Source organism: Pieris brassicae, chromosome 5 (genome assembly GCF_905147105.1).
Source record: "Pieris brassicae chromosome 5, ilPieBrab1.1, whole genome shotgun sequence".
NCBI lineage: Eukaryota > Metazoa > Arthropoda > Insecta > Lepidoptera > Pieridae > Pieris > Pieris brassicae.
In genome coordinates, this window is record NC_059669.1 from 22,670,588 (window position 1) to 22,694,622 (window position 24,035).

General features: G+C 35.3%; 1 protein-coding gene across 3 annotated transcripts; it reads left to right on the top strand.

Annotated features, from left to right (window-relative positions):
- The first annotated feature begins 3,312 nt into the window (after positions 1–3,312).
- LOC123709614 (dual oxidase maturation factor 2) lies at positions 3,313–24,035 on the top strand. Of its 3 annotated transcripts, XM_045661054.1 has the most exons (11): positions 3,313–3,473; positions 5,926–6,116; positions 19,633–19,809; positions 20,067–20,124; positions 20,692–20,829; positions 21,045–21,270; positions 21,514–21,725; positions 21,834–22,014; positions 22,270–22,428; positions 22,509–22,604; positions 22,924–24,035. In XM_045661054.1, the coding sequence occupies exons 3-11, from the start codon at positions 19,645–19,647 to the stop codon at positions 22,970–22,972; spliced, it is 1,284 nt and encodes a 427-aa protein (XP_045517010.1). In that variant the 5' UTR covers positions 3,313–3,473; positions 5,926–6,116; positions 19,633–19,644; the 3' UTR covers positions 22,973–24,035. The 3 variants fall into 3 exon arrangements, with proteins under 3 accessions (XP_045517010.1, XP_045517009.1, XP_045517011.1); XM_045661053.1 differs by lacking the exons at positions 3,313–3,473; positions 5,926–6,116 and adding an exon at positions 13,743–13,988; XM_045661055.1 differs by lacking the exons at positions 3,313–3,473; positions 5,926–6,116 and adding an exon at positions 18,994–19,202.

A 24,035-nucleotide genomic window follows, 5' to 3' on the forward strand; every position in this document is an offset into this window, starting at 1 on the left:
CCCTCTATTAATTGTTTTATTTTATTCTTTACAAACTAAGGAACTAGTCGGACTACTTGGATACGCTGTATTATTTATAGTTAATAGCTTTTTAATTACAAACTGTTCGAATAGAAAAACTAGTACAAAATAAACCCGGCCGAAAGAATAATTATAGGCCCATTGAGGCTGCATTGTACTAAACATAATAGTTATTCTCAAACCTTCATTTACGCCTGTGTTATTATTGCTCGGTGATTTAAGGCCATCGCTTGCAATGCAGCCTTGCTACTTCTTGACAAATTGCTGACTAAAATATATACATTGAAGCATGTTTTCACTTTCAATACGATTTTGTTTAGTAGTAATGTTGATTAATAATGCCACTTATCACAATTCTTAATTAAACCTTAAAAGTTGACAGTTAAACTTTAGAAATCGCTTTAATGACCGTTATATTTATTTTATTAAACCCTGACAGATTGGAATCATTACAGTACACAAGTGGGACACATTGCGGCCGACACAACTAGAAAACTTGCCAATACCTTTATAATTTCCACCCTACCTACTACTAGGTATATACCAAGGCAGGACCTTATTTGCAATAACACTATAAGTGAATGGTTCTTAAATTAAGTGTCGCGACGATTGAGTTATGGCAAAAACTACTCAATCACGACGCACTTTAAGTAATTAAGAACGGATTTAGTTCGAATTACATTGGTATCCTTCGTGGCCATATTGCCAGTCGAGATCACTGTGTGATTGCAAAACATTGTAAATCGTAATCTACGTACACGATTACGACCTTCTAATTTCGATAGGCATCTCGAGAGGCTTCTTCGAGATCATTTAATGTTGCTGCTAAAGGTAGCTGATGCACTTTGAACCACAAAAAGCAATTCGTTGGCCGTGGGTATATAGGTAAAGGATGTACTGGTATTGTACTGTGCGTTTCAGTTCACAGCACAAACAAAAGACTCGCGAAATAATTAAATCAAACATTTTCTACCAGTGCACAAGCTCCGAAAGAAATATGACTGTTATACTTGACAATTGTCAGTGTGAATTTTATATAAATCTGTTGAAAAAAAAATCAAACAATAATTAGGCGCCTGCGCTAATAAAATACGTGTACGTTGCACACGTATAATAAATACCACTAAAAATTTACGAACATTTAAATAATCCTAATCCTTGGGATTGTTTTGCTTCAGTTCAAACCATTTGTGTGACTCAAAACATTGCGATTAAAAGATTGGCGGAGAGTTTCTTACCAGTTCTCCTTACCCGCTCTACGCCCTTGAGTTGCGAACTGGTAGTAAATGTAAGTTTAGAATCAATTTAACAGAGTTTGAGTTACACGTTAATAATACTAGTAGTATTCCGTTGGCTCGCGACGGTGTGTTGGCCTTCGAAACGAGATTCTTACATCGCTCCCTGTCCTACGTTCGTGAGATAATGATTATCTTGTTAATAATGCAAACAATTTGCGTTTAATAAAAATGACAACCATTACCCATAAAAAATTAACTTTAGGTTCCAGTTATCAGAAATGTTTATTCACGATAAAAACCTACATGTTACTCACATGAGGCAGAATATTAAATACATAAAAAGTAAAATATCACGCCACCGTCATACGCCGCTACTTCAAGAACCATCTACGAGCAAAATCCTGCGCAGGCGTATTCTGCATTGAAGTTAAATTTAATTAAATTTGGTTATTTATTTTTTTAGCTCAGATGCAAGTTGTGTATTTGTGCAACTGCTTGATGTTCATTCATTTAGTGTCCATGTTAAGGTCTTAGTGAGAGTGAGAGTAAGATAAACAAAAATAATTTTAGTGACTAATTTAAAGCGCTCTGTGACTATTTTAAATTATTATTTAATTTATTTATTTTACTCTATACTATTAGAAATTATATATTGTCATTCGAACTGTTTTTGGAAAGCATCTAAAAACTCTAAATTCTACGTGGTCTATGTGTTCACTCCATCACTGGACTATCAATATGTTGACCGAAGTATTTTTCGTTGTCTTTCTGGGGCCAAGAAGACATAATTCCTGGTTTCCTAACACCGAAGCCCCCTTATAATAATTTTACGTATTTTAAGTACTACAAAGATTATTCTACAAGAATACAAAGTGATAAAATGATGTAGGTAAATTAAATTAACGACCCGTGCTCATACTAATGTTGTCTCAAATTGCATGCTCTGTTTACCACAAGTTATATAATCTGCTCATGTTTCGTGTCAGTAAAACATGGCGAAGGTTACCTTATTGGACGATTTACAAAAAGAAATACCACTGCAATTCAATTTCCGATAATCAACTTTTTATTCAGATGCTTTTTACGTACAATATATCTACAAGTGACCTACCACGATGAACGGCTTTTGTCTGTCAATGTTATGGCAGCGTTCGTAAGAATGTTTTCATTCGACCACTATTCTTAGATTTATTTTGCCATCCTACTACGACGAAAGAGTCTTTTAATTTTTTGGGTTAAAATTGCCTATGTCACTAACAAATATCGTGTCTCTCTATTACTAAAATAATTTAATAAAACGATACTATAGATCCAGATTTTTCCTCTACAACCTCACAAATTTAACCTCTTTATAATACAAGTAAAAAAAAAATAAAGATACGGGGATTGTATGTCAATATTTTTTAAATGTAAAAAATTTAACTTATTTTATCCTATTAAGCAACTACAAACCCAAACTTTAAGCATTCGTTCTTTAGCTACTATCGCAATAAAGTTTCAGAATTTGTAGTGCGGGACATTGGGACAATAGACATACTTAATTATGAGGGAAACGTTTCGTAAGACTTATACTCTATAAGTCCTACAAAGTCATAGATTAATTGTGGCAACCAAGGTTCGATCCTTGCTGACAAATGTCTTAGGTTCTGAATGTGACCAATATCCGGGAAGGTGAATCAAACTAATAAGTACGGGTACATTAGAGGAAATACTCTGAACGGTGGATTCGCTCGGATGCACTCGTGCATTTCCTCGTGCGCTCAGCAGCACGTGCTTATGAGGAAGTCAATCATAATTTATGTTTTAATGGATACTGAATAGTGGATTGAGATCAGTCGGTAGGAACTTTATTGAAGAGAATGAAGTATTCAGGTTTTGAACTCACAAGAAAGCGTCAGATATAAATGTAGAATTAAATGTGTGCAAAAAAGGAACCTCGTGTCACACGTCAAAGAAAGCCATCGGCGCTGAGTGAAAGAAAGAAATGAGTTCGTCTCTTTCCCCCGCACTTTCATTACGCAGGTTCAGAGGTACGCGAGCGCAAGTGAGACTTTAGTTTTCATCGATCGCGCGGCGACGGCGCTCTCTACCGGCGACCTCAACCATTACGCAATCGTTGCTTGTTTCCTAGTGTTAATGTGTACTCGGTGCCCTCTTCGTCGACATGTAATCTCGTTGCTGAAAACAAACCTAAGTGGAGTTTACATCGTAAAGGTGAATAATCTCAATGTTACAACGTTTTGCATTCACGAGCCGAAATCCTTGCCCTCAATTAAAACAATTTACGGCACTTTTCATTTGAATTATACGGATGTAAATGATTATTACTATGTACTACATAAATATGTATTAAACAAGTTTTATGAGTGAACTTGAGCAGGACCTAATCTGCTCGTCAATTAATACTCGACACCGCAAAGCGGACATATTTATTTAAAAGTGGATCTTCACGATGTTCAATGTGTTTTATTTGGAGGAAAAACCTAATTAAAAGATTTACTTAACGTTTACTTTACATTATCTGAAATTAGTGCATCTATACGTCCATAACTTTTAACTAGACGTTGTTTTCGTTGTTAAATTACTCAATCAAAGCTTTATGACTATGTTAACAAGTAATTATGTTACGTGTCACGTGAACGTACGCTTTTCATATTTGCGGTAGCAGCCAGGCTTCCTCGAAGCATTTCGAAAATGTACATTTAAGAAAATTACTGTTTTACATAAGATAACGTTGTTGCTTGAAATCACCTGGTAGATGCAACTAAAGTACCGTTTAATTATTGCCTGTATCCTGCATAAATCGCAATTTTTGAAGCGGTCAAAATGAATCTGGATGACTAAATTATATCCAAATAACCATTGCTTCGTTTCGTTTTAACTAAAGCCAGTGTCTGTATTAAACTAATACAGACTTGGCACTTGAATAAAATATGTGTTTGGTGACACATTATTATCTCCTTTGCATAATTTTAAAGTAAGTTGTTTTGACTAGCCATAATTAATGAGGGCAATAAAATAATAGTACCAGGGAATGACACATTCGTATTGGAACGTATTTACCGTAGTTTAGTAAACCCACATGATTCGCTCCGATGTTGACATATTCGTGCCGTTTCTTGTTGTTGATCAGTAATATTCAAAGTTTCGTACACAATGCGTTACCATTTCACACGTCTACAACACATTGTTACCTCGACCACAGCTAATAGAATCTATGTATTGTGACGTAAGCACCATTGTCTTTGCCCAACCATGTGACACCGCCAACGACCCTAGATCAAGAGAACAATAAAAATAATAGATAATCTTTAAATCTTGTTTAAGACATCACCTTCATTGTAACTATGTTGTGGAACTGAGCTTTAAGCCTACTGGGAAATTCTCTTCGTCTAACATGCATTGAAACCATCACATAATCTGTTTTATAGTTGATAAACTGTAGGAAATTACCGCATTTGATATCTTGAACCCCAAATGGATAATTCAACCTTTAATAGTTTTTTATTTCTTATAGCCTGAAAGAGTTACAAAGGACATTGTCACGTTTATACATTTGCTGAATGACATGTATATAAGGGTATTATATTCAACAGCTGATGTTTTTAAGTAGAAAATATTGGACGCATAAAGTATTTCGGGCAAGGCCGGATGATCGATGTTTGACCGCTCTTGTGCAAATTACAACGTCAACATGGCCAAGATGTCACCTCGTTTATTTTTTCCGTTTCATTTATTCATAACTCTATACATTACTCATACATTAGACAAAGACACTCTTGAATCAGCTTAGTATAATATTTGGATTGAAATTTTTACTGCGTTCTTGCGCATATTTTCAGCCGTATTTTTGATCCCGTTTGCGGCAAATATCTTTATCACGGCTGCTATTACGATTGCTGTGATCTTTTAGATTTGCAGGTTTCAGGTCTATACTTATTATAACTTTGTGACACAACATGATGCTATATTTGCTTAACAGGGCCATTGAACATGTAGGGTGACTACATATTTCATGAATTTTACATTTGAGCCTATTACGCGTATGTACGAACACAGCGCACACCGACCACCCATGGTTCTTTTTATTATGCTCCATATAGGTTCAGAATAGAACGAGGTACAAGCACCATTTTTGTGTTTTGACAGTAACACTCTTGGTAGTTTAAAGCGGACTATCATATTTAATTCCTAATACACGCACATTAACATTTCAAGTTTACTAAACAAGCACATATAAGCGAATGATTCCATAAGAGCCGAATTTTACAGTATCGACTTAAGCTACAAAACATGAGCTACTTTACGGTATTTTAACTTTATAATACCAAACCGTAAAGATGATCTGCCACCTACTAGCCACTGCGCTGGAGCCTTCGCTTTCGTAATTAAATAATTGCGTATAAATAAATTTGTAAAAACATAACCATATTGAATGAAAGCACAGAAATCACTTACAATTACTTAGCGGTAAAGTTAAGCTCAAGAACGCCTGGTTTCTAGTTATAGTCCAAAGGTTCGATTGCGAAAAACTCTAAATTGCGACACTCAATATCGCACCAGGACAAAGCGAGTCTAGCCAGTCCTAACAAAGGCCAGCGCTGAAATTATAAATCATTTAAACTTTCATTTAAAACTTCATTTTTCTTTCGATATATTGTTTCAGGTCGAGCAGTTACGTGAGGATGATATAACCAACTCTCAGTGTTAACCAAGTGATAATATGTTGACTGTGTGTTTAACGATTTTATCGCGACTGCCTCAATACAAATATTGTGAAACGCTCATAGTAACGGCATAAATCCACCACTTTTGAGATGAAAAGGGAAAATACAAGAAAATTATTTTGTCAAATCGGTAAGTAATTGAATATCGTGTATATAGTAGTAAATTAATCTCGGGTTGACTAACTTATATTAGCTTAACATAACTTTGCTTATGTAGAGACAATGACAATTGACAGTGAAAGTTCTTTACATAGCTATATGTACATCCGTTTAGAGGCTAAGAATAGAAAAAGGGTTTAAAATCCTATTTACTTCATCATAACTTATTTTATTTTTAAGGGACAAAAATTAAGCACTTCTACTGACTACATAGTCAATAACATTTAAAAAACGAGGATATCGATCCCATTCCAACAATATTAATTAATTAGTTATTGGTTTGATACGGCTGTGTGCCAGGGAACAGTAAAACACTTGTATAATTGCCGAAAGTTAGCTTTCTACTGAGCAAAGATTATTGGCCAATGACCAACAAGGCCATAATTATTGACGCACCTTTGTTTTATATTTGCGTGGTCACCGCGAATGGTCGTGACCGTAAATGTTAATGCTGATTTTACACCAAAATCAAGGCGTATGATAATTCGACTAAACAGATTAGAATGTTCTAGATTTTATTATTAATTCACTCAATTTCAGCTTATGGAGTCCTTATATTGGTAGAATTTGAAAAGTATGCATATGTAACATTTACAAAAATAAAACCGGTAGGAACTATTTACAAGATTTTTCGGATGATCATACGTTAGTTTGGAATACCGTCCCGCAAAAATGACAAAAGAATCGTTTAAGATTTAATTTTTTTCATTTCACAACATTATCTGTCCAAGTGCTTGTAAATTCTAGTGGAATTGTGATATAGGTAAAAAGTATTGACCTCGCAGTACCTTGAACAGTTAACCCCAATGCCCAAACACCGTTGAGGTGCTCGTACCGTAGGAAGCGTCGTGCTATGAGAAACGACTTCCTGCCACGCGATCATAAATTACGTGCAATTTGATCACGAAGCACAAATTGTGCAGATTCTCTCTTAGTTCGTCCGATTCTCATCCACATAAAACATTTTTATTTAAAAGTATTATGCGACCAGATCGACTTCGACCAGATTATTTGACATAATGATTTTTCTAGTGGTGCTGTATATATATAAATAATACTTAGTGTGGCCCTTCAATTGAAAATTAACAAAATATTACATTTGAATTTGGAATCTGTCGTTTTTATATTAATGTTGGGTTTTCTCATTTTGGCGCCAATACATTGTACAATATTAAATTGGAGTGTGGTGATGAACCGGACCGCTGTGATTGCATTACACAAAGTAGGTATGGAGCCAAATGCAGTTTTTAAAAATCTCCATACGCTTAGTATTAGTAAAATGTTTATGTATCGGCCTATTAATATGTATAATGAGACCTTCTCTGTTTGTGATAGAAAAAGATCTGGCCGTCCACGTAGTGTTCATACGAAAAAGGTGGTCAAAGCAGTAAGGGAAGCAATTCGATGAAAGCACAAAAATTATCTCGGGAGGTGAAGATAGCACCTGGAACCATGTCAACCAGGACAACCTATAAGAGACATATTGGTCATTTCTTAACTGATAATTTAAAAAAGAATAAGGTGGTAAAATCTAAACAACGACTGAAGCGGTACGCAAAGTTAGGTCACAGAAAAGTTTTGTTTACGGATGAGATTTTTTTTACAATTAAACAATTTTTTTCAAATTTTTCCAATTGACAAATAATATGACCGTATTTATGCTCAAAGCTCTAACTAAGCTTTCCAATTAGTCGATAGAGGGCAACGTGGGCACTATCCTACTTATATAGCTATGAAGGAGTGACTGAGTATCAAAACATCGGTACAAGTGTATTAAGATATGGTATCTTGAGGAGGTAGTGCAGCTCCTTAACAACACCATATTCAATAACCAAAAACGGTCGGTCGGTCTACGCTGTCTTAGTTGGAAACGAACGTTTCGAACTTCATCAGAGCTGAAGACTGGTTGTCGACTGTTGTCTCGTCCCGATCTTAATAATTACCCTAACACAATCCGTACGACTGGCAGTGAAGAATTTTCGCACAGAAAGAGTGCGCGCTTGTATTGATATATAGCAGATATAATACCTGAAATACCCCAGTACGTCCCACCGTGGCACCAGAGGCAGAAGACCAAAGTTGATAAGGAAGAAGTGAAAGCTACTGTGTTAGTTATAAAACTGTATTAATGCACTTGAAACAAATTGGGAAGGTGAAAAAGCTTGAAAGGTACCTCACGATTTTCTTGAAGCAAATCGACAAATGCGCGTCGACTGCTGCGTTACATTACTCAACCGGCACAATGATGAAGGGAATTTAAATCGAAATCGATTATTATTTGTGATGGTGAAGTTGATCCTATGCGATAATCGGAAAAGCTTATCGCAATAGCGGAACCAGCCAAATCTAAAATTGACTCCGAAAAAGTTACTTGTGAGCGTTTGGTGGACTAGTGCCGGGATCCTTCACCATAACTTTCTTAAGAGATTTAAGCCAGACGATTATGGCAGATCTCTATTGTCAGCCACTGCAAACCATGATGGAAAAGCTAGCTGCAACAACCAAGGCTGGCAAGGCCACTGCTGCCTCACGACAACGCTAAGCCACTCACTGCACGATAGAGTGCTACCAAAAAAAGGAGCTTCAATTGGAATGTCTAAGACATCCACCGCACTCCCCGCACCTTGTCCCAACAACCATTTTTTTCAAAATTTGGATAACTTTTTGCAACATATATTTAACCCTGATGGGCCAGTCGCCTTGAAAGATTTAATTGATTCCCGTCCGAATGTTTTTTTAGTAACAATAAAGTGCATAGATAGCATAGATACATACCTACTTTGATTAATGAAATATATTCTATTTATAAAACAACAAATTTCTGCTCTTCCCATACAAAACGCCAATTTCATATGTAACTTACCTAATATTTATGTTTTTTCTCTATAAACAGCTACATAATATTATTTATCTGCTATTGGAATGTAATTATTATTTGAAAAAACACAATTAAGAAAAAAAAATCGGCTATATTGTATTTTCGATGCTGTAAGTAATAGAACGACACACAATGCTTCTTATGCAATATGGAAATTTGGCAAGAAAGCGACTCCGTGACACGCGTCATCGCGAAGTTTATGGCCATTGTAAATTACTTATTTACTCTTTGCCTTTAGGCAGTGTGTTTGTGTTTCGAAATCTTATTATACCTATTTATGAGCAATATCTCTTGTTGACCATAGAAGAGACATTGTCAAAGTCATAATACTTGCTCTGCCGGCTAAACCCTTTACATCCGGTTGAAATTCCCAGGTGCGAAATAAAGGCTTGTTGAGTTGGCCTTACGTTAGCGACACACATACCTTTTTCGAATAAAGTTCAAACGCGGAAGTATGAGGCTGTGTAAGCGTATTTTTATATGTATTACCTCATAATTATTGTGAACTTTAAACTTGTTCTCTCATTATCTGAATAACAAAGTAACGATTATTCTTAATACAATAAATGTTGGTTTTATATTAAAATAAATGCCACTTTACACTATACCTATACGATATTTATGAATTTTAGCAGGTAGCGTTATCCGCATTCACACTCGCAGTCGGAAAGTGTTGGAAGTGCGTTTTTAATTTCTTAATTCATCAATTTATGCTAATTACCCGTCATTTGCTCATCAATTTTACGAAGCAATATTTTTGTGATGGTTACGTTGTAGAAAAAGTCAGTTCAGCGTGGGAGAAACTCACTTACGCAACCGAAAACTTGCGTGTCTAATCTTTCATTGATTTGTCATTTTACAATGAAAAAGTCATGTGACTAACAACCACACCGCTAATCAGGCTTCAGTGTTTCATAAGTAACTTAGGGACAACTTAACAAGCAAAGTAGACAAAAACTAAATCTAAATATTAAGAAGTAAAAGAGTTGTTCCCCTAGTATAGTATTCCAGTTTTTAAACATAACATAACAGAGGCTGTAACGAAAAAGCACAACCTTCTGAACACATATTCGTAAATCAAATAGAACTCCCGCGGCAGAAAAGGTCACAGTACAGTGAGCGACAAAGCAATATTCCGGTTACTTTATCGTTTCCAAACAATCCGTGAAAATCTTTAATCTTTATTGTGCAACTATTACATTACAATGATTAAGTGCCATCGCGTACAACGCTTGCGACATTTTTACTTTTACTCCTCATTTATCATTATCTGCAACTAACTTACCGTTTTGTTAACGGAGTTTAGTTTAATCAAATCACTAACGTAATCACTTGATCCAAATAAATCTTTGTTGGTTCCCATTTTACATAGAGGCTCTAAATAGTAGTTCCGACAAAGTACTATATTCCTATGATAATTTTTTTTTATGAAAACCTGAACAATATACAATTTTGAATAGTCTGTACCTCTCGTAAAACCATGACCACTAAACACATACATTGTACCTACTATATGTTAGGTGGTTACTGTTATTTCGAGAAACTTTTAGATGTTGTCATGACGTGTAACTTCAGTATCCGCGTTTGGCATTTATTGCTTTCATTATGGTATCAACGCTTTTAAGCACTCGATGGTCGAAATCACAATGATGCCGAATCTGAAGCTAAAAGTATAATAAATATAGAATTTTTCTAATGATTTTTAATAAATATCTAACTAATGTCTGTCATTAGGTAAAGCGCAGGTGCACGGAAGGATCCTGTTTCCTGTTCGTTACTTGATGAGGTCATCTAAAGGTCGCTGGTACTAAGACTTTCAAGGTGAACTCTAGGATACCGTTCTAATACGTTCCGCTTTTATAACATCACGTATTCAAATAGACCTCTCGTTTTATTATTATTATTATCTTTACTAGAACACCAATAGCCCGAATATAATAATTATGGAACCGTTACCCCGTGGAACTATATTTGCGCCAAGCCGGAAACATTTTGGTTTATATTTATCATTAGATAGAATCAAAAATATCGCGAACATTGTAATTGACGTTGTCGTTTCCGTAATATTGCACACATGGTCTAATGAAAACGTAAAACTATATGTTCACACATATAAATTAAACCTGTTTATTAAAATTTGAGTAAATTACATATTTGAGTTAAATTATTTTAAGAAGCTATTTGGTCAGTAATTACTGCAGAGGATGTTTCACAAGTAACCTCGCTCACGAACGTGACTCGAGTATTGTTGATGACGTGATGAAAACTTCTATTTTAGTTTGAAAAACTATTAGGTATTAGACTAAAAAGTATTAGACTTTTCAGTTTATTAGGAGGACTTCCAGTAAGAAGTTCCTGCAATCTACCTTATCAACAGTAACAACATTAGGCTTTATTTAACAGACAAATTAATGGTTTATTTTAAATCAGCTGTCTACTTTTAGTTTCGGTTTGTGTGTTACCTACACACAATGTCCATTACATTATTTTATTAAAATGCTATTCTTAATTATATTGAAATTCATAGTTTTTATTTTTACCGCTTGTATATCGTTAGTTGCCACATATAACAAAAATGTTTGAACTAATCTATCGTTAATAATTGTGATACTTATCACAAATGGTAGTTTATCATTTATATTATATAAAACATATTTAAATGAATCGCGAGAACAAATTAAAATATGTTTGGTACTCGAATGTCGTAAACAAAATTAATAATATCGATCCATCAATATAGATAACCTTCAGATTGTTGGAATTTTACATCAAAAAGGAATCTTCTACATATTTATTTTATTGAGTTTTGTAATTTTTGCTATATGTATCTCGTCTGTGTTCCAATTTGCTATTTTTATTTTTTTTATTTTTTACAGCTATTTTAAAAGTATAATAATTAAGGTATATTAGGATTTGATGTTCTCTGATAGTAATAAGATAGCGTTTTTTTTTAAATTAACTAATAATAAAATTATAACATGGTTGACGTAGTAACACAACAACACAAAGCCAAGACCTCCCTAAGACTAAGATTAGTCTTCGAGCAGTCATACCAAATTCTTTCCACTTGATGTAAATTAATTATTATGATTTAACAGCTATTCATGTTATCCGGGGTCAAAATAATAATTAGTAATTGTAATGTACAATGGCGCTGTATATGGCTTTTCCGTATCCTTTTAAAATAATAAATAGTTTTTTGTAAAATCATTAGTTTCTATATTTATTAAGACATATTCTTTTTCAAACTGAAATTGGTGTTTTGTGGTCACATTCGCACACCACATGTACCAAGCCAAGATGAATAAAAAACAAAAGGGTGTGGCAGCGATGTATATTACCATTATTTTAAATCACAGTCAATACTTAAAATAAAGAAATAAATTATCAAAAACACTCTTAATATTGTACTCATAAAATGTTATACAACTTTTAATATTACGAAACGCATATTTAGCTTAATGCGGCGGATCTATGTTCTTTGATTCATTTCAATCCGTCACACAAGGAAGAAAGGCACACAATATTATCAGCCGTAAGGATTTGGAGAAATTCTATTAGTTTGGGAACAAAGAGACTAGTTAGGTTAGACTGATGCTAAACCTTGCCTCACGATAATCCTCAAAAACGCACTAAACAATCATTATAAAATTCTAAATAGTGGACGTAACTATTATCAATTATAATTAACAAAAAGTATTTATCAAAATAAAAATGTGTCTAACACAGCTCGAGTAAATCTCAACAATGACTCAATTAACAAATGTGACGTTCGGCCGAGAATTTTTTTTTGGGATCACCTTCATCAAAAATTATTAAATTGAAATTATGTATTGCGAACAGATATATTGACTTGATTGTGTGCCATATGAGTATAATACGTTGCGACAAAAAACTGTGTCCTATACGCTTCACTACGTCCAATTTTTAACCGCTAAGCCCCCTTTGAATACAAACCTCTAAATTCAAAGATCGAATTTCAAAACATCATAAAATTAAGTTGATTATGCGTATTTCACTGCACCAAGTTAGTAAAAACTAGAACAAATTTCAACGTTTTACAATAATGCCTGTTTTATAGTATTATGTGCCTAGTTTACTAACATACTAACAAAGTTCACGTAGAAGCCATTTGCTATTTCAACTTGTTTTAATAATATAACGCAAAGTGGCACATTTCTACAATTTGCTTTATCGACAATTTCGGTACTTTGCCAAACTATTTGGTTAATCTTCTTCTAACACTTTTTATTGACTTGTGATGAATTGAATTATTTTAAACATTTACAATTGCGAATTGACATATTACAAAGAACCAAAATTTCGTCGCTTCGTCACGTCACGAAGTGCGGGCGTGCATCACGCGTCCATCATACGTGGAGCTGAGCACGCTAACACGCGCTCCATGTTTAAAAACATCTCACATTTTCATTCAATACTTTGTATTGTGTTCATGGGGTCTGGTTTTGTTCTTTGATAAAACGAATTCTGCCTGCATAAGTAAATATATCATTTACTAACCACGATTTGATAAATGTAAAAGTTAATTTAAATAATAAGGTTAGTTTTTGGGATAATACCCTGATAATGTGTTTCATCCCAAAAATAAGATAATTGCTACGATTAAGTACTCTTAATCTACTAAAACGGCTCAAAAGAAAATCGCGAACGACAAAGAGACGCCAGATAAGCCTCGGTACGTGCGCGTGAGTCGACGGCCGACGGAACCTTGAATACAGCGCTCCTTCCCTCAATATAATAATGAACTGTTCAGTTCAACGCGAGACTTTAACGATTTAACACGACCGATTTTCAATAAGAGAAAAACCCACCCTTAAGCGAATCTTTAAGTGACAAAGTGACCCAAGCCTACTCTTGTGAGAAATAACAGTGGCAACTGTGATGTTTTGTGCTAGAACACTCCTCTTCAATCAATACACAATTCCATCTGTGGAAGTGAAAAAGGTATTATAAGCGTTTGAGTAATTTCTATAGTTTTATTCGTTGCACAATTATAATACAAATTCTTCCTTATCTCAACTCTATGTCAATCGAAATCCTGTTCCAGGCCCAATGGCCTGTATGCGAAAGAACATTATTATTTGTCGTTCATATTTGAGAGGTTAATAAAATAGTTTTCATCTGAGATTGGATCATGCGTTTTTATTTTTTTTTACTTTTAACTTCCAGTTTTAATAAACATCAGCAGCACCAGCAGCCTTTTGACAAGTCCCAAGTAAAATGTAATATGGATGAATAAAACTGTTAGATTAAGAACAGAAGCGCAGAGTAGTGTAACTAATTATTATTATTTAGCAGACGACGACAGTCCATTATCCACTTTTTAATGTTTTTGCCCGTTAACATAGTTTTCGCAAAGTTTCCGAAGGGACAACAAATTATGTTTTATTATATAAACAACTTGACGGGTAAATGTAACCGTCATACGCTAATTTTGGCAATGACTTCCAAAAATAGCCCATTAGAACCTTCCCGTATTCTTATACATATATAAATAAACAAACTTTATATTTTTAATTCTTCGATAAATAACTTAATACTTATATCATATACACTAATACTCAATCGTCTAATAAGGATACAAATTGAATGCATTTGACGTAATGGAATGTAACAATGCCGACTGATTGTCGCTTCGGATCCGGGCCGATTGTCAGCAAAGGTCAGACTCACCCGCTTGTGTCGATGGCAGACGTGATATGCAAATGCCTCGAAAGTCGCAGCGTGATATCAATTATACTGTAGTAATGTAGCCTACATTCACTTCTCTTTATGTGAATATAATTGTCTGTCAGGGTTGTATTATCGCATATCGATCTCACCAACTTTACTCCGTTTGTAAACCTTGTGATATTAAGAATTAGATGAGACCTGCCATTACATGTTCCTATTTCACCTTTTTAATTAACATTGCATAAGACTTGAAATCAATAGCTCGTTTATCACCACTAAAATTTTTAATGTAATAATTATGTTTGCTTGTAAACAGAAACTGTTCTGAATTTGTCATTCGACCTTAATGCGGCCTCGTAACTGTGACACACCGCTACCGTAAGTACAATACACTTAAAAATATTCGCGGAAATTATGCAGGAAGACAGTTTCATCATGTAGATTACTGTTTTTATTTTTGCTGGTTTTTAAAGTTGAGAACAGTTTTTTAACTTTACTCGTCACATGCTATTATAATTGATCTTATTATTGTCGGTGGAGCAAAAAGCACGATTGAATTCGCTTGTGAAATAAAGCGAGCAATGTGCAAGGTTGAGCACACGGCAGTACTTACGTTTATTACGCCCGAGCACAAATATTTAATTCTCAATTAGCTACTTATTAAGTGCAAAAAGCAATAACTATAATGAGATTTTCAAACAAGTCTCATTAAACATTTAAACATCTTTAACCCGTTACTTAGAGAGGTCAGCCGGAAAAGGCCTTCGAAAAAATAAAAAACACATAATTCCTGAATACTCACATTGTCTCAAAATAATAACTTAATGAGTTTAAGGATAAGAAATACGTAAAGGATGATGTTCGTGGCTAAAATGTTAATAAATGTTTGTTTTTATTATTTTTCTTCTAAACACAACCACTTACGGTTAAATCGATTTTAGGCAAAATCATCTGTTGCCAATATCGGTATATATTTGCTGAAAAGTAAAATTATATGTACTTAGCCAACTCTCCCTTTGTAAATTAAGTTTTTTAGCGTGATACAATATCTGATGTAATAGGTATGAGTGGAATCAATACTCACCTCTAACTCTGAACAAGGAGATCGTAAACTTTGCTCGTTGCTATCTAATATATTATTACAGGGCCTTGGCTTGAATACCAACTGCCCGTTGTTATTATGCCGAGCTGTCATTTGAGAAGGTTGTACCGAAGCACTGCTCAATGCGAACGTGTTCGTTGTCGGGTGCAGCCTGCAGCTAATGTCAGCTGCGCTCAAAAAGGCCTTGTATAAACCCCAAATTATCTCAGATTATGTTTTTGCAGAACTAAGAAAACATTAACATTAATCGTAAATATATTTCAAATACTTGCCTTTTACGTCGCTAATGTAAACTATCATTACTAGCTGATATATATGACACATCAGAATAATGATGTAGTCGAATAAATAACGTTTCGTGATCTAATTTAATGGGAAGGTAAAGCAATTGCTTTGTTGCTTGTTGTTTTGTAAATGATATTCCTATAGCTATATAATAAAACTTAAGTTCTAGAATTGTACAATGTGTGAGCAAATAATGTAAGAGACCTATTTAATTTTTTTAATATAACGAATATACATTAAGTTTGGTTATCTATCGAATCGCATTACAAAATATTTATTGATAAGGCAAACATTGGTAAGCAAGGTCAAGATCCGACTGGCCGGAACAGTTCTCTTATATAAGAACTAACAACCTCTCGCAAACTAATCCATAATTTAAATGTTATTAGTGTGAATATGAATATCCTTCAATGTTTTATAATTTTGTTCGGAACGTGGATTTAAATAGTTGACTTATTCAATAGTAAATAAGGTATCTTTACTGCGCAACGAATGTCTACTGGTGTCAATATCACTAAAGGGCATAAGCCATGTAGCTCCCATTATGGCGCAACTTATTTATGTTTAAGTAAATAAATCTTTCTCTTATTAGCGTGAAGTCAGAAAGCAATGTTGTTTTTGGCTTATTACTCTTGAATGCTGATAGCAGTTGTAATTTAATATACCCTCTCAGTGTCGAGGTTTACTTTTCTAGGTTGCGGTAACCGCAGAGCTGTTAGGAAAATTCAGCGTGCAAAGACAAGACAAGAACAGTTTATTTAGTGAAAAGTCCTTTTATGTGAAAACTTAATCTTCGGGTCACCGTATAAGTTTTATCCGGTCAAAAGAACGTAAAACTACTTCATATGACAAGTAAAATATTAATTTACGTTTAAGAAAATGCATAAACGTAGACAGTTATAAGATTTGTTATCAATCAATATTTTCCTTATAAATTCACGGAAATAAAAAAAATATTTACACTCTCAAGAATCTAATCTATAAGAATCTCAAGAATCGAATCTAGCTCTTTCTGTGATTACTAAAATAATTATATCACGCTGGAAGATACTTTCATGACTTTGCTTTAGCTTACGACTTGACGCAAATGGTCCCAACGATTACGCGAATACCAGATGTGGATGGTAATAAACCCTTTTTTGTTGGACCTTCCTGTTGCGCCCTCTACGGTCTAGCTTCGCGGGCTGTTGCCGCGTGTCGTATCAAGCCGCTTGGAGAGGGATCATCATCATGGTCATCGACGATTCGAACCGCTCTTCGTTGAATACGGTCAAGTGGAAGGAGCTGGTACTGGGGAGCTCCCGCCCTTCCATGTGGGGCCGAATTTGCGCTTTATAGAGTTGCAAGAGGTGGCCCGAAGTGAAGTACCGTCTCGTCTTGCTGAGCACTCCAAGCTTTTTGGAGGCTAATTTAGTATTTCCCTACAAATGATCGCAAAACTAAACGTCGTTCGATATGTTAACGCCAAGTATTCCGATACTGACTGTGACTTTAAGAAGAGTGTCTTCGAAAAGAGGAGTAGGACAAAGGATGTTTTTTCGCAGAAAAGGCGTAAACTTGTGTCTTCTTGGGGTTAAATTGGACTAGGAGTAGTCTACCGCAGTCCGAGACTCTACGTAGTAGACTACGTATACAGCGGAAACGTGTGGTACCCCCAGGGGTAATCTCTCTTTTAACTGCACCTTTATATTTTGGGAGGGGGGCTCCGGAAGTTTCACTCACCGCACTAAACGCGAGTACAACAAGATGAACCTATATCACTTTACACCGGTTTTCTGTGAGACAGTGGTACTGCCCCGGTCGTGCTTGCTTATTTGGCTGAACCCCGAAAGCAACAGCATGTCAGTCCCACTAGGAAAGGGGGTTGACTGAATATTCCTTCCCTGGAAGGATCCCTTCAATCTCTCTCAAATATTTGAAATTTTAAAAAATGCGCTAAGGATGTGTGCCATGCGCAATATTTATGAAAACGAACTTTAAGTCATAAAATAACAAAATCTGTCCAATGACAGAGCTATTGCAATGATGCCGACTACCTATTTATCGACACAGCAGAAATGGCCAACGCAGTTGCTATTGTTTCGACCGTAATCATCCACGTAGTCAGGTTCAGTATCATATGATTTGACGATTTTACATACGTACAATATTACTTTATTTCTTTAAGATTGAGAGTTGTTTTTTTGTTATTATAATTATTACTAAGTAGGTTATCATTGTAAATCTAATAAGCTTTACGATTTGTTGTCAATAAGTTTAAAATGTTATTCAAATCTCATTAAACCTACCTATCAATTTGATGGATGTAAAGTAGTTAAGAATTCTCACATTACAACTTAAACAATGCCTAGTTAGTTTATCCGAACATCTTTTGGGTTAATAAGGTCAGCGGGCCAACGGGTCGTCAAAGACTTCGTAATTTTTGGCCAATGTACAATGTCCATACTCTTATATAACCGAAACATTATTAACAAACAGATTTATGTTGAACACACGTACCAAATAAGTGTGGCCAAACAAGGTACCTTCGTTATTATTGACGTGTCTTTAAGTTAAAATCACACATTTTCCCTATAATATCATAAAGTATTACGTGATGATAGAGCGATAAACAATAGTATGAAGGTTGATCCCCTATAGAAGGAGTGCAAGAACATCCTTAAGACAATCATAATAAGAATGTATTGTGTTAGACCGGCCATCACAGAAATCCTAAACGAGCAAAAACATAATGGTGATGTAGCCTTCAATTAATAACAACAAGATTATATACGACAAAGCAAAAACCCCTTTTTCGTCGAAAAGGTGCTTGTATTTTATATATATTGTAAATTTGTACATTTCGGTTTTCTAATATCAATAATATGCATAAACAAGTGGGTATCCAGTAATTTATTTTTATTTGTATAATGCAAAGAATTAAATCAATCCGATAATGTTGAGTCGAGTTCCTCAACAAGTGTTTTTATTAGATCCATGTTTGGCCATGACTTGTTGTTCGCCCTTGCTATCACCTACGACTGAGCTCCGAAGGTCGCCAGCACATGTGACCTTACTACAGGCACAACGACCCCACCTGTTTCCGGGTTAGGGCAACGGTCTGTATTAACATGACAATTGGCAATAGTTCAAACCGAATCCATAATTCAATCAACGATTATTTCTTCTTAATTTATTACACCCTCTTTTAATCGATTTTCTTTACGAATACATACATTCATGCAATAGCTGCTGGAACACAGCCTAATCTATGCCGTGTTTACTTAAAAAGCAAATAAATTTTCAGCATTATTTTAATTATAACCTTTTTATAATTTAAAGCAGCGAGTTAATTAAATAGATTTATTGTTGGTATTTAAAATAAAAAGTACCGCTGTACGAAGGCTGTAATTAAATTTTAACAGCCACCATTTTAGAAGCGATTTTTTTTACAATGACCGATAACGGTAAAAAAACCTTTTAAAGAAGAGGCTCCAAGTAGTAAAATTTTCCAGCGAGCTATAATAATGTAATGCTCTTATTTTTCAGGCTGGGTGAGCGATGAGGGGGTGGTTTGACGCTTTCCGCGAGGAAGGCGGTCCGACTCTGTATGCTTACCATAACCGCACCGCAGTCGCAGCAGATGTCCCAGCCTTGGCACTTATCGTTGGCGCCGTGACTCTCTACTTAGCGTTTCTTGCTATATTTCCAGGTGTCAGGAAGGAGGTGAGCGGTAATGATATTGTGGTTGCAACATCGCTTTAAAATTAGGGTATCCAGGTGTTTGAGCTGAATTAGCACTATCTTCAATTGCATTCACGGGGCATAGTGTATCAAAATAAGGCAAAAATGAGCATCAACGTTGTTGTTACGTAGCTGTAAATGCATATTAAATTAATTATGATAAAATCCAAAACCTATTTATTAATATGTTGAACACGCTGTTTTCTTGTCTCTTTAAACTAATTTTAATAATTTTACAGAGATTTTCAACATTCGTCATAGTTACACTGAGTTTGTTCGTCGGCACTGTTATACTTGGTAAGAATAACACTTGATAATTTTGTTATTGCAAGAAGTCCGGTAACACCCCAATAGGGCAAGGCCGGGCACATTTCTGTTTTAAATTAATTTTATTTTTTTTGGGCCATAAAATGCCTATTTCATGGACAGAAAAATCCGTTGGTTCGAACCTCTCTAATGAGAGATTTGAAAATGGCACGTGTATATCACCAGACTGATACCGCTCATTTTCTAAATAATAATACTAAATTTGTACATAGTAAAGAGCGTACCAATTCCTAAAGGGCCAGGAACGCACTCGCGAGCCCTGTGACATTGAGAGTAACCAAAAACCTTTTAATTTCATAATATTAATAATGAAAGGATAACCTTAAAGTTTAGTGGGCGTGATAAAGTGTGGTTTCACAGAACTGCACGAATTAAGTAATCTTTTTAAACAAAAGGAATACAGATAAAATCTAGCCAACCGGAGCTTAATTATGAAGTTAATTAAAGTAGCAAATGTTTATTTTATTTCATCCTTGAGACATAAAAATAGTATGTAGAATGTTTGTTATGAACCTGTACGGTAAAACTATGTTTCAGTATGTAAACACGGATCTTCGTGGCATGTGGCCGGTACGCGTATCGCGCGAGCGGCGTACCGCGCTTTTTCCGCGGAACGCATCGACTGCTGGCTGGCCATACACGTGGGTTTAGGACATGTCAACGTCACCCTCTCAGGTAATATGAACGTTAAATTTAGAGACACCATAATTATGAAGAGTCAGAGTTAATGACTCAAACTCACCTCGGCACAATTTATGCCGATTATTTTAGGGGCAATTTGATGCAATGAACATTATTCTTTTAAAAGTTTATTGGTTGTTTTTAATAGTTTAGTTTTCAAAGGACTTTGTAAAAGATAATAATAGATTCAAAACAATACATATTTCCAGCCCTTCCGTGGGGCAACTTAACAAAAGGGGACCCCGGCGTAGACTACAACGAACAGTTTCAATGGGAAGAAGCCGGTGCTATACAGGAGTGGTACCGAGCTGGCTTACTTCGTGGTCTTCCATACCCCTTGCTTTCGGTGGCTGAACATTTCGCCGTGGAGCACGAAGGGTTCGAATGGGGGGCGAAGTACCGTGCGGCAGGCTACACCACCACAACGCTCCTTTGGTATGAAAGTGCATGTATGTATTAGTCGCCGTTGGTGTCGTTGCAGGGTAAGCTTATACACCATACAGTTCCACCGGTTTGTGAATTGCTTAGCCGTCATGGCACTTAGTCTGCAGTCATCAAAAGGCAGCTTCAAGCTTGTTGTATGATGTTTGCTTTAAATATTCGAATCCCTTGCAACGCTACCGACTGCATTCAGTTTTTAAAGCGTAACTATACAATTGACATATTTGAGTGTTTCAGGACGGCATTTGCGTTATGGCTGGTGATGAACCTACTCCTAGTGGTGGTGCCACGATATGGGGCTTACGCTATGACCGTTCTCGGAGCGACCCTTTGTGCTGCTGCAGGCGGTTATTGGGCGTCATTACCCCAAGATCCTCTAGTTGTGAGGTTGGATGGTGCCATGCTTTTCTTTTCTATGGGATGGTGCTTTTGGCTAGTCCTTATGGCAGGTAATACCTATTTACAATTAACGTACCAGTACGTACCGACCAAGTACGTTCGTAGCCAGAAACGATACCAATCAGTCATTGCTATAAAATAAATGTTTTTCTTTTCAGGATGCATTTGTCTAGTTGTAGGATTATTCATATCTGCATTGGATCTGGTTTGGCCGCACAGATTCTCTACAATATTAGAAGTTGACTATGACACTCCTTATGATCGTCATGTTCTTATTGTGGATAGCCGACAGAGGGCGCGACCTCAGGCCCAAGCTTCGTTACCTTCTAGAATATTAAGGTATTATTTACTTTTCAGAGCTCTTTAATTCAAAATCATATATTCATTTAGGTAACATAATCAAAGTACACTTATGAACTTCAAAGAAATACATATTAAATGCTTCTAATTTTACATTTACTGCCAGTTCTCAAATAAAGTGTGTAGAACGGACAAAAAGAACTGTCAATAAAGTCTCCACCACTCTTTTTTAATAATTAACTTAGACTAATCGTACAAGAATACATCAAATTAACGGTTCCGTTCCGTACACAGAAGGCTATCCTCAAAGACCCGAGACACAGAGCGACAGGTATCGATGTCCATAGTGAACGAGAGTCGGGAGCGAGGCCGAGACAACCCCGCCTTCCACCACGAGATACGGAAACCTAACTCTCCCTGGAGGTATCCTCTCTTCAGACGGCAAATCGACCGGTAATTCATATTTTATTCGGTAATGCTATGAAGCAATTTGAAGGTTTTTTGTTACATTTTAACTACTTTATTTCTTTCAGTGTGGATTCAGCTTCAAGCATAGGTTCTAGCATAAACGGTAATAGTTCAGGGATCAAAATGTCACCTTTAGCAACACAAACAATTCCAACTCACAGGTGTGTTTTTATTCTACTTCCTTCTGTCATAGATAATAGTTGTCGATGTCGTAGGTAGAATACATACTATTAATTATATTTGAGAAGCTTTCGAATTAAATTACGCGCAACCAGAGTTCCACCATGTTTACTGCTGATAGAAGTCTTATTTTTATAATTCATTGCTTGCCACGCCCGCAATTCATTGCAAGTGCAAGAAATAGTTGTTTTGGGTATGAAGGTGCTATAAAAAAACATCATACAGACGTCTGCCGAAAATAACGTCTGCCGTTACACCTTTGGAAGACTAATAAATAATATTACGTAAACTGATTTTCAGATATAGACCACAAATACCGGCAGCAGAACGTGTTAAGGACATGTGGTGATGACGGATTGATATTCTTAACGTCAGAGCCAGAGTTGAGATAAGTCTCGACTACCAACCTGGCTATTTTTGCGCACTTTTTAAAATAAATTTGTAAATATGTACATTGAATATGAATTAGTTAATAGACTGGACATGTTCAACCAGTGTCCTACTTATTGTCATTATAATTCGAATAATAATAAATTCCAGTGGCAAAAAGCCTAACTAAAATTACTAAGCAAGTATTTATATTACTATTAATAAGTTATTTCGACACAAGTGAATAATTTGTGCCATGTTAAAGACTTTATTTCTATTACATTTCATACACTGTGGCAACTAAATTCATTTTAGTTTTAATAATTAATAGTCAATTAGGTTTCAAGATTTTTTCGATCGTAGTATGAACGCTTCATCGAACGATCTTAAACGCGTCTCCTTAGGATAGGGAATTGAAGAGAGGTGCAGGGGAGCATATGCTGGATCCTAAATGCAGTTTGTTTATTTTGGAATCAATAGAAATCTCTCGTAATAATTACGATAGGTCGATTAGCCGAACTAAAAGGAATTTTATCAACAAAATCGACAATGTGTAAATGATTAAGAAAATATTTTGTGTAAAAAAGTCTGTATTGATTTTAATTCTTCTTCACCTAAGAGGGCAAAATTTTCTTTTCCAAAACGTCTATTAAGTCCGGTGTATACTTGTTTGATTTTTAATTTAACAAAAAATTTAGCAGGCTTCATAAGTGTATTTTACAATAATTATTTTAACCACAAATATAAAGTATGCTGCGATACTTATAATACTTGTTTTAATAAAAATGTGACTCAAAACTTGTACAATATCATCTCTAAACATAAGGATAGTTTTAATTAAGCCTTCAAAGTCATTTATTGTAAGCATGACATAGATATAAGTTATTTATTCTCGAACAGTTATGTACCTATATAATTATAAAGTGACCTGTGCAAGATTACGAAGCCTCGTTTTAATGTACTAAAATAAAATAGGCTTTATGTGCGCGAAAGGCAAGAAATTGAAATATTTATTTTGACGAAAAATATATCGCTGCAACGCA